Source organism: Chionomys nivalis, chromosome 18, assembly GCF_950005125.1.
Source record: "Chionomys nivalis chromosome 18, mChiNiv1.1, whole genome shotgun sequence".
NCBI lineage: Eukaryota > Metazoa > Chordata > Mammalia > Rodentia > Cricetidae > Chionomys > Chionomys nivalis.
This window is the reverse complement of record NC_080103.1, coordinates 40668615-40684934: the sequence shown is the minus strand read 5'-3', so window position 1 is coordinate 40684934 and position 16320 is coordinate 40668615. Positions and strand designations below refer to the sequence as shown.

At 42.5% G+C, this 16320-nt stretch overlaps 1 protein-coding gene across 1 annotated transcript in view; it reads right to left on the bottom strand.

Annotated features, from left to right (window-relative positions):
- The window catches only part of Col25a1 (collagen type XXV alpha 1 chain), a 390406-nt gene that overhangs the window by 41921 nt on the left and 332165 nt on the right, over positions 1 to 16320 (bottom strand). The window contains exons 19-23 of the mRNA XM_057793723.1: positions 12644 to 12706; positions 9555 to 9623; positions 8755 to 8799; positions 6814 to 6858; positions 5716 to 5793 (exon numbers count right to left, since the gene is read on the bottom strand). Of these exons, the coding sequence (XP_057649706.1) occupies positions 5716 to 5793; positions 6814 to 6858; positions 8755 to 8799; positions 9555 to 9623; positions 12644 to 12706 (300 nt within the window). The remainder of the gene's footprint in view (positions 1 to 5715; positions 5794 to 6813; positions 6859 to 8754; positions 8800 to 9554; positions 9624 to 12643; positions 12707 to 16320) is intronic.

Sequence of the window (16320 nt, the reverse complement as noted above, 5' to 3'; positions counted from 1 at the left end):
CAAGGTTCCATCATAGCTCAGAAGGGAGCAATGGTCGCAAAAATCAGCTAAGTTCACCAGCACACCACTTTGACCTCCTGTGCAGTTCACAAAATCATCCTACGAGGTTGGCTCTTCAACGTTAAGGCTACATCATCCCAGCAGGACTCCCTTGTGAATACCAGTAATGATTTGAAAACCAGAATTTTTGGAAGGGATGGAGAAAGACATGATACTCCAGGGAGACATGGTCTGAGATGAGAGGTGGGAGCTAACTGTAAGCGTCCATCTTGTGCTTTATGGTTCATTTGGGGATGTTTGTATGAAAATCCTGCCCAGATTATAAGTTATTCTTCTTCACTTTTCGTGATGATGGGAGCTTAAACTTCCCTTTACAGAAGCAGACTATTACAGAAAGCCACAACTCATCAAATTGCAGAGACCAAGTGACCATAATGGTGACTCAGCCTCAAATGATACATATATAACCCAATTCTTTCACTTTAAGGCTCAGTGAGCAAATATCGATGAAGAGGGGACAGAAAGATTCTGAGAGGCAGAGGCCCTGGAAGCCTTCTGTGGAACTGTTCCTTCTAGCTATGACAGGGAAGCAGAACCTGTGAAATGTCAACAACATGGCTGCTTGAACAAGACCTGAGCAATTCCAATGGTTGACAGGCCACTGAAGAAGGGAGAGAAATTCCAGGGCCCTCCTCTCCCAGATGAGGCAAGCCATGAACAACTTTCAAGAGAGTAAGAGTTAGCATTAACTCTTTGTACACTGTGGGACAATCTTTGGACACTGTAAATATGTATTACTCTCATTGGCTAATAAAGAGCTGGCTGGCCTGTAGCTGGGCAGGATGATACTGGGTGAGAGAGCCAGCCAAAGACCATGCTGGGAAGGAGAAAGGTTGAGTCTCAGGAGTTGTGAGCAAGGTGCAGAGGAAGACGGAGACAAACATGGTATACTGAGATAATGAGCCATGTGGTAGAACATAGATAGAAATAAGGGTGAATTAAAGTTGTAAGAATTAGTAACAAGTCCAAGCTACCGGCTGAGTATTTATAATTATTGTTAAATCTCTGTGGTTACTTGGGAGAGGCTTGTGGGACAGAGCTGACTGGTGATCCCAACAAAAAACTCTGTCTATACCCCCCTCCTAAGTGGTTCTCCTATACCAAGGGATCAACAGGCTGTGTTTATATTCATTCCTTTATAGGTAACAATAATGGTTAAAAAGAAGAGGCTGTGAATTTGGGAGGGCGTAGGAGGGGCTGGGGAAAGAGAAGAAAAAGGAAACGATGCCAGTGTCTTTTAAGTATATAAAATGAATCATGATCACAGTAAAGACAGTGTTACGGGTAAAAATCTTTAAATCTGACCTAGGAAACAGCTGTTTTATTGTTAATTGTGAATCTGGAGCCACCTGGAATCAACACACAAGGCTAAGGCAATGGTTACGCAAACCACATTATCTTTTCTTTCCATGGACCAACCTAATCTAACCATCTTTCCAACAGAATAGACACAAAGGAGTGATTTGGAAACAAGAACATAGATAGCATATGTTGGTGTGGGGAATGTGGACATTTGCCTATGGGGAAGATGAGACTGGGAATTCTGGGGAGTGCTGGGCAGGGTGAGAAGCTGGGTCAGAGCAGTTGAGGTAAATTCTCTTTTATGTTACTTGGTGTCAAAAAGAAAAATCATGAGATGTGTTAGGTTTTTATTTTATGCCATAACTTCAGCTCCAGTCAAAAGTATGTAATCAGCAGTTTGTTATGAGTATAAATTTTCTCATTCAACTACAAATGAATGGATGAACATTAGAAATACTAAATTCAGAATGTCAATTATCTTAGGTACATAATACGCATAGTGCTTCAACTATTTTATCTCCCACACTGGATACTGAGTACAGAGAAGAATCCAATTAAACCAGTATTGATATTTTTTTTATAATCTGAACTATTTCATAGAATTACATAGTTCTAGTGTGAAATTGCAACTGTAATACATTCATACTCATGCAGTCATTCTAGAGTGTTAGACAAAATGTTTTTTAAAGGGCACAATAATAAAATAAGCAGCATCCATCATGGGTTAGAAATTGGGGAGAATAAATGTTTATCGGTTCTTCCTCTAATGCCTTTATGACTGAATTGATTGATCTCATTAAAGACTCTTAATCCACTAGAGTACTATGTCAGGAGGATGATGAATAAATAGACCTCACCTGAAAAATGACTCTAAATTCTTTATAAACATAGCATATGGATGACCCAACTGTAATATATCATGAGGTTTGGAGACAGTATAAAGTCATTGACGATGATGGATATTAACTGGATACTGTTTAGAGTCGCATAGAATGCAAGATGGGAAAAAATAAAAAGACCCTGGAGGTGTGTATCCATTCATTTCAAGGAACAGCTGTCAGATGTCTTTTCCAAAATGTACAGTGCTTTCAGGAACTTCAGTAAAAGGCATTCAGGAGCTCTTGAAAACCACCCTAAGGATAACACTGGATTTCATGAGCTCTCACATTTTGCAGACAAGGTTAGTAAAGCGTCGATATAGTGATTTCCCTAAAATGACCCCGCTCCTAAGTGGTAGAGGGAAGAGTGAAACAGAAATGTCCACTTCAGTGTAAGTGTAGCCCATATGCCTCTTCATGCAAAAAATGCTTTAAAAACCCTTCAAAACATTGTAGAAAATGCCAGTAATATGGGAACATTTCTTGGCAGAGTAGAGAGTAGGTGCCCTTGTGATAGCTTAGATGAGAGTTGTCCCCCTATGGCCTGATGTATTTGATGCTTGGTCCCCAGTTGGTGGCACTGTATGGGAAGGTTAAAGAACCGTTCCTAGTGGTGGAGCCTTTAGGAGGAAGTACATCACTAGAGGAGGGCTTTGAGGGTTTATAGCCCAGCCCACCCGCATCTCTGTTCTCCCCCTCATTACTGGCTATGGACACAACACTAATAGCCATTGTCCTGCTCTTTGTCCATACCGTCATTGCTTTCACCACTTTTACCATGTCTGCTCTATCATGATGGATATATCCCACTGGAACTATAAGCTAAAAGTTTCCCTCTAAGCTTCTTTTGGTTTTGTTTTGGGGTCAGGTTGTCTGCACAGCACAGAAAGTAACTAGAGCACCTTTTCCAGGTGGAGAAAAGACCAGTAGTTTAGGTGAAACATATAACTTTACTAATACATTTTGAGAGCTGTCCCTGTTTTACTATGTAAGTAAGAATTTTGAAAACATGTGGGTCCAAAAAAGCCTGCTTGTTCCTTGTCTCTGACCTTCCGTATATAATTACAAGCTTGTAGGGGGAAAGGAAAACATTCAGAAAGTTGGCTCAAGAATTTGACAATAACCCTAAGGTTACTGTTTATGTTTAAGCCACTTGTAATGAGGAATGCTAAATGAGTCATTTGACTGAATACACCATCCAATCCACATTTGTCCAAATAGAAAAGATAGCAATACAAAAGGCCAGTAGTGGTCGCAAAGCCCACAGAAAAGTACAGGTCTATGAAAATTAGACCACACTGATGAAATCATGAGGCTAGAAATATTAAAATAGATATAAAACAGAGGGACTTAAAGTATCTAGTTTGTTTTTAAGCCAAGCAATGGTTTGTACATAGAAAGTACAATCATTCATCCAGCCACTAAATGCTAACTGTTCGTTGCACATTCACAAGTCCAGGCAACACAAACATAAGACATATTTTCTGTTACCAAGAAACGCACAATATGGTAATGGAAAAACTAAAACTAATTATGAGATTAGAGAGAAATCACATGTCACACTGTTGGCCCCTGACTTTGAGGAAGAAGTCAGCTGGTGACAGCAGTAAGTTTATGGATCAGATTCAATGAACAAAAGAAAGGAACAACGATAGGATGATCCTAGGCAAAGGAGATTTGTAGAGATATGATAGAAAGGACTATTTCATAGGAAATACAGAAAGTATCCTGGCAGAAAAGAGAGTGCTAGGGAGCCTTAACTGACGACAGATGGAGGAGTTTGGTCTTGATTGAGTAGGCAACAAGTACTCTTGGAGAGATTTGAGGAAATCAGAGCAATCAAAGTAATGATAGCTTATGAAATATTAGCCTTAGAGACGTATACTGGTTATTAGAGGGGCCAGAAGACACCAGGGAGGCAGCACTTGCCACAGGACTGGTACAGGATTAGACAGGAAATCACCAGGATGTGGACCAATGTTTGGGAGTGGACAGAATGAGCAGTGTTGAGATGTGTTTTGAGAGAGCTCCTGGCATGACACTGTAAGAGGGACCAAGAACAGTCATGAGATGCTCCTAACCTTCTGTCTCGAGCAATAGGAAGAAACATGGCATCATCAGTCAGTAGAAGTTAGTAAGATGTCAGCTAGTAGGTGGGAAAAGTACCAGTAGAAGCAGGCGTATTAGTGGAAATCAGTAAGAAAACATGTGGCCATGGAGGAACTCTTCCAAACAGCTGGAGCCATACACAAGCTAGACCCCAGAAATGGCAGACCTGTCAGGAAACAACTTGCTACAACACAGAAGGAGTAACTGGTCTACCTAAGGAAGATCAGAGACTTTTGGCTAGCAGAAATGTGAGGATGCATTTAAGTGTGAAATACCAAAATAGAATGACTTCACTAGAGGGAAAGAATGAAAGAAATGAAAGCAGAAGGCCAGGTTAAAGCATAAAGATTTTTTAAAGGAAGGCAATTTGGTATACGTGACAGGAAAGTCAAGGGTGATGATTATCACGGTCACCACTGGGTGACAACAGATACTATAACACACGCGTATAAACATGGAAAGGATGGCTAAGAAGGCAGAGTCACAGAGCAAGCCACAGGGACTGTTTTGTGAACTAGTTTTCACGGAATGAAAAGAAACAAATTGAATCATACAACCATATAGAAGGCCACTATTTGCCAAAGACTCTTCAAAGCATGAGTCGTATCTTTAGCCATTTGCTATCAACAACCAGTGAGGTAGCTATTGCTAGTATCTTCATTTCAAATATGGAGAAACAGAGGCACACGGCAGTGAAAGAACTGGCCAGGTCACATTTCTGGTGAGAAAGACAGTGGAAATCTGGACGCAAGTAGCTCCTGCTCAGCTTTGTAAAGTCCCCTATAGAACAAGGAAGCAAACATTTGTCTACACTAACACAATGTTTATACTTGATAGGGTTCAGGAAAATTTAAAATATAAGGGAAACAGAAAAATCAGCTGCTTAAATTCCTACAAATTAAAGACAACTGGGGCTGGAGCTCAGAATGTAAGTGAGTAGGGAATGATGAAGAAAGAACGCATAGCAATGAATGCATGAACCCACTGTGGTGGTGGTGTGAATGAGAATGCCCCCCTGCCCCCCTAGACTCAGGCATTTGAACATTTAGTCCCCAGTTGCTGATGCTCTTGGGGGCAGGGTGCTGAAGCCTTGCTGGAGGAAGTACGCACTTGGTGCGTAGCCTCACTCCACTTCCTGTCTGCTTTCTCCACTTCCCGTCTGCTCTCTGCTTTGTGTTTTCAACAGAAGATGTGAGTGCTCAGCTTCCTGCGCAGGATGCCATGCCTTGACGCAATTATGAACTCTGGTGTTTTGAAACCGTAAGCTAAAATAAACTCTTTCTTCCAGAAGTTGCAACAGAAGACTAATACACTTATCTGTGTGTGTCATACTCTGTGTGGCTTAGGGCAGAGGCTAGTCACTTGCCTGTAAGGCCTCGTGGAGGTTGCCATTGTAGTCTATGATCTCAGTAGCTCCTGGATCTCCCTTTTGCCCAGGTGGACCCTGTGACAAAAAACAAAGCAAGGGAAAGTCACGGGTGTTAGTCTTGTCTATAAGATGGTGGCAAAAGAGGAACAGCTCAAGTCTTCCCTGACTGTTATTTCCTTACTACGATGCATATGATGCACACACATTTCAGAATAATAATTAGGTTTAAATTTTTTCCATATTATAAAGGAGGCAGACCACTTCTAACTTTCTGTCTATGTGAAACCGACTCCAAACACAGCAGGTGATCTTTGTGTCTTACGAAATGCTATTGACTTTTTCTGTATTTATTAAGGCAACCCCTAACCTCTTTTTTGTTTTTTGTTTTTTTTTTTTTTCAAGACAGGGTTTCTCTGTAGCTTTGGGAACCTGTCCTGGAACTAGCACTTGTAGACCTGGTTGGCCTCAAACTCACAGAGATCCTCCTGCCTCTGCTTCCCGAGTGTTGGGATTAAAGACATGCACCACCACCGCCCATCCCCTAACCTCTTTCTACTTATCTACCTATTGTAGGTTGCTTCCTCATCCCCTTCGAAGACAGAGCAATGATGAACAATGTTCTGTGGAAAATTCTTGGCTTCCCCCATAAGAATCTTATCCCATATGCCCCAACTTATCTAAAACTGGAGGAAATGAAAGACCAGAATATTATACACCCACAAATATACCTTCCCCAATCCAGATTACAAGCACACTCACATCTCTGCATAGCATAGACTTTCATCCTCCCGTTATATCTGCTGCACAATTTCCATGACCTGTGTCCTAGTCCTCTGACTTTTCGGAAGAGTATAAATACAGAGACTAGCACCTTGACTGAAAAATGGAAGTCTTATTAGCTGGGTAGCTGTGGGTTTCACATTGCCTTTTTTTTTCCAGAATAAAGTAAAAAAATAAGGACCAAGGGGAAGGCTATCAGTGGGAATAATCCCAGTCTACCACTAATGGCTTTGATTGTACACCATCCATTCAGATGCCTCCCACAGCTGCACCAACACGACCTCAAATTTGAGTTTAGACAAGAGGAACACTCACCCGGGGTCCCAGAGCTCCAGAGTCTCCTTTGTCTCCACGATCACCCTTTGCCCATGAGGAAAGAAAATAATAATCAGCAGCAGGGTCACTGTTGTAGGAATCCATCCCACCTAACGAGCTATTTGTACCACACAGCCGCGCTTTAGACACAAACTGCAGACATAGGAAGCAAACATCACCGCCACCACTGTAAATGCCTCCTAAAGATGCCGCAGATGGGTAGTTAAATGTCCTCCTCAGAACACAGGCTGTGTTGGAACAGTCAGACAGGCTATGTACTCTCTGGCTAGGCTTTGCATAAGCAAAGTGAGTGGTTTCTAGGGTACCCAAAGTAATATTTATCTTCAGAGTGAGCAGGGTTGCTTTCCTTTGAAGGGGTGTGAATAAAAGGAAAAGGGCCAAACCACTGTGGCATCTGTCCTCATGGAGGAAAACAGAGACAACTGGGACAGGAAGGGATGGAGAGATCATTTTAGGGAGAATGGGATTGTAAAGCCAGAGGCTAGACCTTCTCTGGTGACAATAGTCACCAGTAGCTACTTTAACACTCTGTGAGTTGACAGCAGTCAGCTAGACCAGGCTGGCCAGACTTCCTTTATCTTATCTCTCCCCTTCTCCTCCTCCCCATTTCAATTTCAAAGCAATAGGAAATCATCTCTGGAGTTTTATTTACGGTGTCATAACCCCACCCACAGAGACACCAAGAATAGACTACACACTCTCCAAATGATCAGAGGTTGAAAATGACAAGAGAAGAAAGTACTTAAATCTGTATATATCTAAAAGTTCTTTAAATCAACCTCAAACTAGAGCCTCCTTTTGAATCAGAGCTCACAACATCTGTCTCTCTACATAGTTACATAAACTGGATAAGGAGCAGTGAAGATAAGGAGAAAGGGAGGCTGTAATTTTTCCCATGCAGGTTATACTAGTGACATGGGCCATAACAATTAACTTCTCCATGGATAGGGAATTAACAGCCTCTAATCTCAAGTCCCATTTTGTACTCTTCCATGCTATCAGCTAATGGCATTTTCAGTGACAGTATATATGCTATTTCAGGTAGTATAAGCATCATGACGAAGGGACAACTGCTATTTGTGGTGACATTTTATTTTGGTTATTATTTAATGTGTGCACATGTGTCTGCCTTGTGACCCAGTGAGTGTGCAGGGATAAGAGTACACCCTCAGGTGTCCGTGCCTGTCTTTCACTTAATGTGAAACGGGGTTTTCCACTGTGTAAGCTAGCTTCTGGGGAATCCCTTGTCTTTTCTCCTATCTTCTTGCAGTAGTGCAGGGATCACAGATGCTTGAGTTATTTTGTGGGTTCTAGGGGCTCAAACTCAGAGCCTCACCTTCTACAGTAAGAAGTTTTACTCACTAAGCCGTGTTCTACTCCTAGGGTATTGTTCTAAGTCTCTGAATGGAGTCACGTGACAAACCAAAGTATAACAGGAGCATTGGTCAACAAAAATAGGGAATGAAAAGTAAGGGCAAACAATTCATAAACGGTCTCTTTCCCCAAAGAAGCTAATCTCAAGAAGCAGGATATGCGCTGCCTCTTACAGAACAGTCTGAGGGTGGCTGGCGAATGGCTCAGCACGCAAAGGCCACCATGCCTGAATACTTGAGTTACATCTCAGAACACAAATGGTGGACAGAGAGAACCAACTCCCACAAATTACCCTCTGACCTCCATATTGTGTGTTGTGGCACACAGCATCACACACACACACACACACAGAGAGAGTTAAAAAGGGATAGTCTTAAAGATAAGAGCAGACAACAACAAGGAAAAATAAGCCAAGTGTCTTGAGTTATAATCACAGGGACAAACCAAATGTAAGCCCTGAAGGAAAGGTTATATCTACGACGGAACTCTTTGAGGAAGAGGCAAAAGACACGTAATCTCGAAGGCCTGAAGTCATTGGTTACTGACCTTTGACCCCTTTGGGCCTCTAGCTCCTGATTCACCTTGTTTCCCCTGTTGTAAGAGAGTATGAAGATGAGAAAGAGAACGACAGGGAAGATGAGAACAGTGGCTCAGAACAAAGGGGATCACGGACACACTTTCTCTTAACAGCCCGGCACAGTGCCATGTAACGCTGGTTATTTTAACATAGAGAATACGCATCGCTGTAGCAGGAGCTCACTCCCTGGTCTCTGTCAACCTCTACCCGTTATGACTCCGAAGACTCTTTTCCATCAGTGTCTGGGGAGAGCTCTGTAAGGGACTCTGCGTCTCCACAGTGCTTCTGTGCTGAGAGTTCTTTCTCATCAGAGATTACATCACCCCTGTCTCCGAGAGGGGCCGGTTATTAGAGTATGATCACGTTAGTTTGCATAATGTTTAGGTAAATGGAGCTTGCATAGGTAAATATATCCTTAGCACTAATATTTCCAAGGTGTCACACTATCAATTTACAATGGAAACGAACATAGCACTGGGCAGTGAGGGTTTTTCTCAGCCGGCTGTAACACACATTGAACGATGGTGTGTTATATGACATCAACTCTCCCTTTATATATAGTTCAGATATGCTATTAAATTTCTTCACTGAGCTGCACAGAGTAATCAAGAGTTGAACTGCAAAATCACTAGCCATCAGTGTGTATTTCAATGAGGTGCTTGTGATTTGGGTCATTTTTGCATCTGTTGAAGAGTTAGTTGCATATACTTCAGCAAGAGGCATGAACCCCCCCAACTAAAGACAGGACTCCTCCAACATAATAACTGACCTTTGGTCCTGGGGCTCCCGGGTCTCCTCGTTCGCCTCTTCCAGGAGGCCCTGCCTCTCCACGTTCACCCTGTCACAAATTGCAAACAGATAAATAGTAGCCTCCCCATGCCTGTTCCCCAGAGAGGAATACCAGAGTTCAACAGAACCGAGGTAAACTGAGAGCCACTGCTCGTTCACAGCACGCTGGCGCTGTGTTCATCTCTGAACATGAATGACCCCATTGCATACACAAAACACTCTAAGGTTATTAATTTTGGTGCCATCTTGGCTGGGCTAAGAAGCACCTATGGGACTGTGGAAGCATTTTTACTGTTTTTTATTAGAGTGTGTTCAGAGGAGATTGCATAATGGTCAGCGACTGAGTCGACGGACAGAGAGGGGAAGGTTTACCCTTCAAGTATGTGATTGTTGCCAACATGGCTTCGGGACGGATAGGACAAAAGGCAGAGGACAGGCAAGCTGTCTCTGTCCCTCTGGAGCACTTTTGCTGCTCGGAACACCACAGCCAATCTTCTGTCTTGAGAGCAAGACCAGCACCAGGCCTTGCATCTCAGACCTTTACCTTCTGCCAAGGAGTTTCAGTACCAGCTTCCATGATTCTGAAGTCATCAGACCTGGACTATATACAAGCTTTTAGCTTGTATATAGCTGGTTTCTGTGGGACATCTTTGCCTCTATAATTACATGAGCCAATTCTCCTAATAAACCCCTTCCTTAGCCATACACACACAAACATACACACATATGTCATATGACATATGTATGACATATACATGTGTCACATATATATGGATGTCATATATATATGGATGTCATATATATATATATATATATATATGGCTAGGTAGGTATATATGGTAGGTAAATACTCTCTCACTGATGTAGGTTCTGAGTCTCTAGAACACCCTGATATACATATGTAATTTGGCCTTCTAATCCCCGTTTTATAAATATGGAAAGAGTTTGATGAATGTCTGTTAGGTGGTTATGCAGATAAATGCAAAGACTTTAAAAGGTTATCAGTACAGCTTCCTCGTCCTCTTCTTCCTCCTCTTACTGCTCTTCCTCCTTTTTAAATTATTGAATGGACATCTATTTACATTCTGTAGCAAATTTTAAGAAGTTCCAGCAAAGTACATAGCACAATGGGGAAGTTCCATATATTATACTCTGACATACTTTTTTTTTTGTACTCTGACTGAAATTCAGTTTTTCTAGGCAGATGTAGCTCTGACAAGGCACCAGGACAGGCCCTTGGAACACGCCATTTCAACTACAGATTCTTAGATGCCATTAGTCTCCTTTCTTGGGACATATCTTCACTGCCCTGTGAGTCAGACACACCATTTTATTTTTCAGATCTCTTGTTAGGGGTACAAATTCAGACCATCTACAAAAAATTGTAAAAGGCCCTTGTTGGGTCAAAATAGATCTTCAAATTGGAAATTTCCCCTTAGAATACAACTCTTGTTGAGATAGGCAATTCAGCTAACAAGTTTAGGCTATTGCTAAATCTGACTTTCTGTGCATACACTTGCTTGTAGAAAGATCACAGTGGCATCGTGTCTCCTCCTCCTAGAGGTCCAGAGTAAAGTATTTGTTCTCTGAGGCCTTCATAACAGCCATTACTCTCAATGTCTGAGTCTCTCTCTTTGAAACTATGGAGTAGTTTAACAGTTTGCTATTTAAGAAAGTATTTAGGACCAGGCGGTTGTGGCACAGGTCTTTAATCCCAGCACTCAGGAGCCAGAGGCAGGAGGATATATGTGAATTTGAGGCCAGCCTAGTCTACAAGAGCTAGTTCCAGGACAGGCCCTAAAGCTACAGAGAATCCCTGTCTCAAAAAAAAAAAAAAAAAAGGATTTAGGGATAAATATCTCTACCACCTGGGTTTCTTTTTTTTCCCCTGTCTAGCAAAAATCTTCTACAGATGAAGTTCCCAATGGCTCCCCCTGCTGGGACTCACCCTCCCTGTGTGGTGGTGGATATACTCCTCTGTCTGGCCACCTTCTCTCTCCTGGTTTTAAGGCTCAAACTCAATCAGTATAACAGTTCTCATGTGAACAGACAATTCCTTTCCTCTCTGTCTCTGCCTTTCCCTCTCAGAAAGGTCTATCTTATGTGAATTTGTTCAGGCTAAAACAGAATTTCTTTAATGGGCTTCATAGCTTATTGTGTGAAAATGGGATTTCTTTGGACAACAATTTTGCATAATCCTACGGAGTTCCAGTCCCCTTAGGCAATGGATAGTTTCCGCTGCTAGGATTAGAGTTATTTTCACTTGACCAGAGCAGAAATGAGGCCTAGTCCATCTAAATAGACCGTGACATATTTCTCTAACTATTGGAAATCACCCCTGCCCTATTTCTGCTGAACCCAGAACTCACCGAGGCCGAGTCTGCTGTGCCTTAAAAATAAATGAGTGTAAGTGGATGCCACTTTGTACCTTTGATTCATGAGTCTGTCCTGAGCACAACTCCATCACTGTTTATGTCTTCCTGGGCAGATAGAGGGTGAACTCTGGACCCGCCTCTCTGTCTGCCGCCCTGTATTCTTTTTGCATGGCAACACACAGCTCTTGCTTTCAGGGTCCACTTTAAGGTTGCCAAATAGAACACTCAAAGATGGTTTTCATTACAGAATACTTCTGCACACACCATTTGGGGCAGATATTTTTTGGAGTGAAGCATTTAGAAATCTCTGTGACATCTGTGGGGATGGGATTAATGTCCGATTAGCAAGAGCATCCTGGAATGGATGAGGAAGGGAAGAAGGGGTTGGTGAGCTCTGGCCCTCTTTTCTCTCAGCCACCTTTCCATGTCACTGGGAAGCCAGTGGCATCACACTTACTGAGGAATCGAGAGGGCAAACTTGAACAACGACTATATTCCTCCAGCCACCGTCGGATGTGCCTAGAGCTTCCTGGATATAACTTTCGACGGCATGCCATTAATTGATCAGGCTGCTTTGGTTCTAAGGCAAAAATATATGGCCATCCAAACAGTGGAAGAGTCCTCCCACCTTTTCTTTTTCAGCAGGGATGGCACAAATTTCAGAGAAAAAGGAGGGGAATAAAGGTCTACTTACTTTTGTTCCTGGTAACCCTGGTAAGCCCGGCTCTCCTTGAGGACCAATGAAGCCTGGTTCTCCCTTAAAAAAGATGGGCATGCAAGGTATTATTCATTTGACATCACGCTCAATTTTTCCTACTGTGGTTCTACTTCCTTGATTGCGTACAAGTGTCCCAGCTGAGCTCAAACTACTCACTACATGATGGTCATCAATGTAATGAGTGGCGCTCCAGAGACGCGTTAGAAAGTGATGCAAATGTCTTTGTAATAACTCCTTCCCTCATCCGTCTGGTGCATCTTGTCATTTAACACACAAAGACCAATTGTGTTTGGGTGGATGTGGAGGGGCCTATAAGGCTCCCTTCCTGTATCCACCACCTTCTGAATTCTCTTCCTCTTGAGTCAAGAGTGGATTCCCTATGTAGACCTGGTGAATAAGATACTCTGGGAATGATAGGACGTTACATCTGAGTCTAAGCTGAGTGGATTCTGTCTGGGGTGGGTCTTTCCTGTATCTTCTCACTTGGACCACTGATTTTGAGGGGAGCAAACTGCCCTACTGTGGAGTAGCCCTGTGGAGCTACCACAGTGTGAGGACTGCGGTCTGTCAAGAACTCTGCAAGGGAGCTTGGGAATGGATTTTCCATCCCCTTAGACTCTTCTAAAGAGGACACAGCCCTGGATGCCTGCTTCATGGCCATCTCTTCAGGGACTCAGAGGTAGAGTCACCTGTTCTGCTTGATAATTCCTGCCTTTCAGAGACATAAGCGAACAGTTTTCAGCAGCTACTTTCTAGGGTAAGGCGGCAGGCGATACTGCATAGCTGATACAATGAATATGTCCAGGTGAGAGAATTAGTAATATTCACCAGGAAAGGAAAGCCCCTTTTCTTGCCATACCCCTCAAACATTGTCTCTATTACCTGGAGGAAATTCATCTGTGGCATAATAAAAGGCACCCTGGTCTTGGCATGGATCTGTCAGGCCTTAGACTCCTCTGGGTTACAGGAATGCTAAGGGACCTCCTTTGTTGCTCATAACGTGTCCCTTCCAACTACCCATAAATTGCTACAAACAGGAGACACTAAGTGAGTCCCCTAGATATTGCCAAGGTGTGAATAACCAATCTGATGGCTAGAAGGCTGGAATTTTCCGTTTTATTTCATCACCTATGGGAAAGGGAGAATGGCTGGAGGCTGAAGTCAATCACTAGAGGGTAGAGATTTCATCAGTCATGCCATGGAATCCCCATAGAAACCCTAAATGACAGAACCAAGTAGACTGCTCAAGTCAACAGACACAGTTACAAGCCAGGAGGGTGGAGCGTTCGGATCCATAAGGACAGAGGCCTTTGTGGCCGGAGGTCTTCCAGACATTGCCCTATTCAGTGGGGGCAGTTTTATTCAGCCTTTAGAATAAATGACAAGGGCAAGCGTGGCACTTCGTCATCCTGAACTGTGACTCATTCTAGCCAATTCTTTAAACAGGTTGTCCCCAAAAGTCCTAAATCCATAGCTATTTCAGAAAAAGTAGAGATAATCCCAGTCCCCTGAGAATTTGTTACAGGCCACTGAAATGAAGTTAGTCTTGCAAGGTTGGTCCTGAAGACCTGTGTCATCTGAGACTAAGAAAGACGGCATGAGGACAGCATTGAGCTACGGCCCAAACTCAGCTGGCGTCTGTACCAGAAAGGTGGAGGTCTGGGGTTTGAAAAGAAACTTCCTGAACCAGTGTTTACGTCATCTTGATTATCTACCAAGTTTTATTTTCTTTTTAACTAGTCAAGGGAAACAAGACATATGGATCTAACCTTTTAAAATGTAAAATACATATCAGAAACTTAAAGCAAACCTCACAATGGTTCTGTTCTAATGCTTCCTGTTTTGTTTATGCTTGGACTATTTCTGGAAGAATTATCAGTTCAATTGATTTCCCTCCAAATCAGGTGTCATGAACCTGTTTCATGGTGCTTGGTACTAAGCAGGAAGGCGTAGAGAGAATGTTCTGCAGGCATGTTAAAATGTCTGCATCTATGTTTCAAACATGTTACATAAAAGTTAGCTGCTGGGAATTGAGAATAGAAGGATGTCATCACCGTGAAACATTTCAGGTGACACACCACTCAGATTTAGTCTGACTTGGGCATCCTGAGGGTAGAGAAGTGAGGGCTGGGTCTCGAAACTGAGGTTGACAGTAAGGTTATTTCCTATAGCCTCTATTCTACTCAGCACCACAGTCTACCTCCTCCTGGAAGGGAAAACCTGGCAAAGGTGTCATACCTCAATATTTCAAAATAAACATCTGAACTCAATTGAGAGAAATCATTTATAATTCTACCTTTAGCAAGATAATTTGATGTGTTATTTTATAAACAAATCACTACAAGGGATACATTTATTTATAACTAAAACATTTAATCTAATAGGGTAATATTTAACATGAATAGGTGTCTTCTCTCCACTTTCAAGGATGTGAATGAATGTTAAAGTCATTGGTCATGGTAGATGTCCCAAAATTGTAATGTAGAGGTTGAATATTTACTTGTCAGCTTGAACTCTTTATACATTTTCAAGCAAAGATAAAATAATCTCTTTAGCCAGTCAAGTGGAAGTCTCATTAAAGCACACTAATACAAAGCAGAAAGGGAAGAAGACACAAAAATACAGTCCGTACTTGAGTTAGTGTTTAGTTTACGAAAAAGTCAAGCATGCGGTTGCATTTTCCACAAACAAGTCTTTGTTATCTCAGCAGTTAGATGCAGGCATTTTTAATCTTCCTTCTAAAGACACATTAAATTTCCTTTCATAGATGATTCAGGGCAAAATTATTTAATTTCAAGAGATAAATTAAGCTGCAGACTTGATTTTTAGCACTGTTGTGCTTATAGGCTTCAAAAGACTTTAGTACCATTAGTCACCCATGACCACCAGAGAGTATCAGTCACATACGTACATCTCGACACACCTCGTGTTCCAATGTGCTCAAGACAAACCCCGCAGAGCTAGCTATAGGGTCTCAGGTTTGTGTCTACTTCCTCTGAGAGTGCTCGGTCACTTTAGGGCCATTGCTCCATCTTCCCTATCTTGTGGTGCGGTGGGTGGGACCTTATTGGTCTCTTGTCTCTCTCTCCCTCCCTCCCTCCCTCCCTCCCTCCCTCCCTCCCTCCCTCCCTCCCTCCCTCCCTCCCTCCCTCCCTCCCTCCTCCTCCCTTTCTCCTTTTAGTCTTTCGAGACAGGGTTTCACTGTGTAGCCCCTGGCTGTTCCGGAACTTACTTTGTCAACCAGGCTGTGCTCAAACTTAGAGACCCACCTGCCTCTGTCTCCCAGGAGCTGGGATTAAAGGCGTGTGTCGCCACCTTCTCAAGCCTTTTAAGCTTACTTATCTCCTGAGCTTATACTGGTTCTGAAAGTTTTGGTTCCAAAAGTTTTCTGGGAGAAACACTGGCTCTCTCAGATGGTCTGAAGAGGGCTTAAAGGTCGGATGGTTTCACAATGGGCAAAGACATTTTGTTTGCTGTTGGCATGAAGCATCTGAGTGTGAACAGCTTCAGATTTTGTGTGGAGTCTAACCTTTAAGACATAGCCACTCATGGAGCTTGGAGGTTATAGCAAAGAAAACTAGCAACTCTATCTGAATAAGTTGTTAAAATAACCTTTCATTGTACAATTACCTATCTGAGATGTGTTAAATACT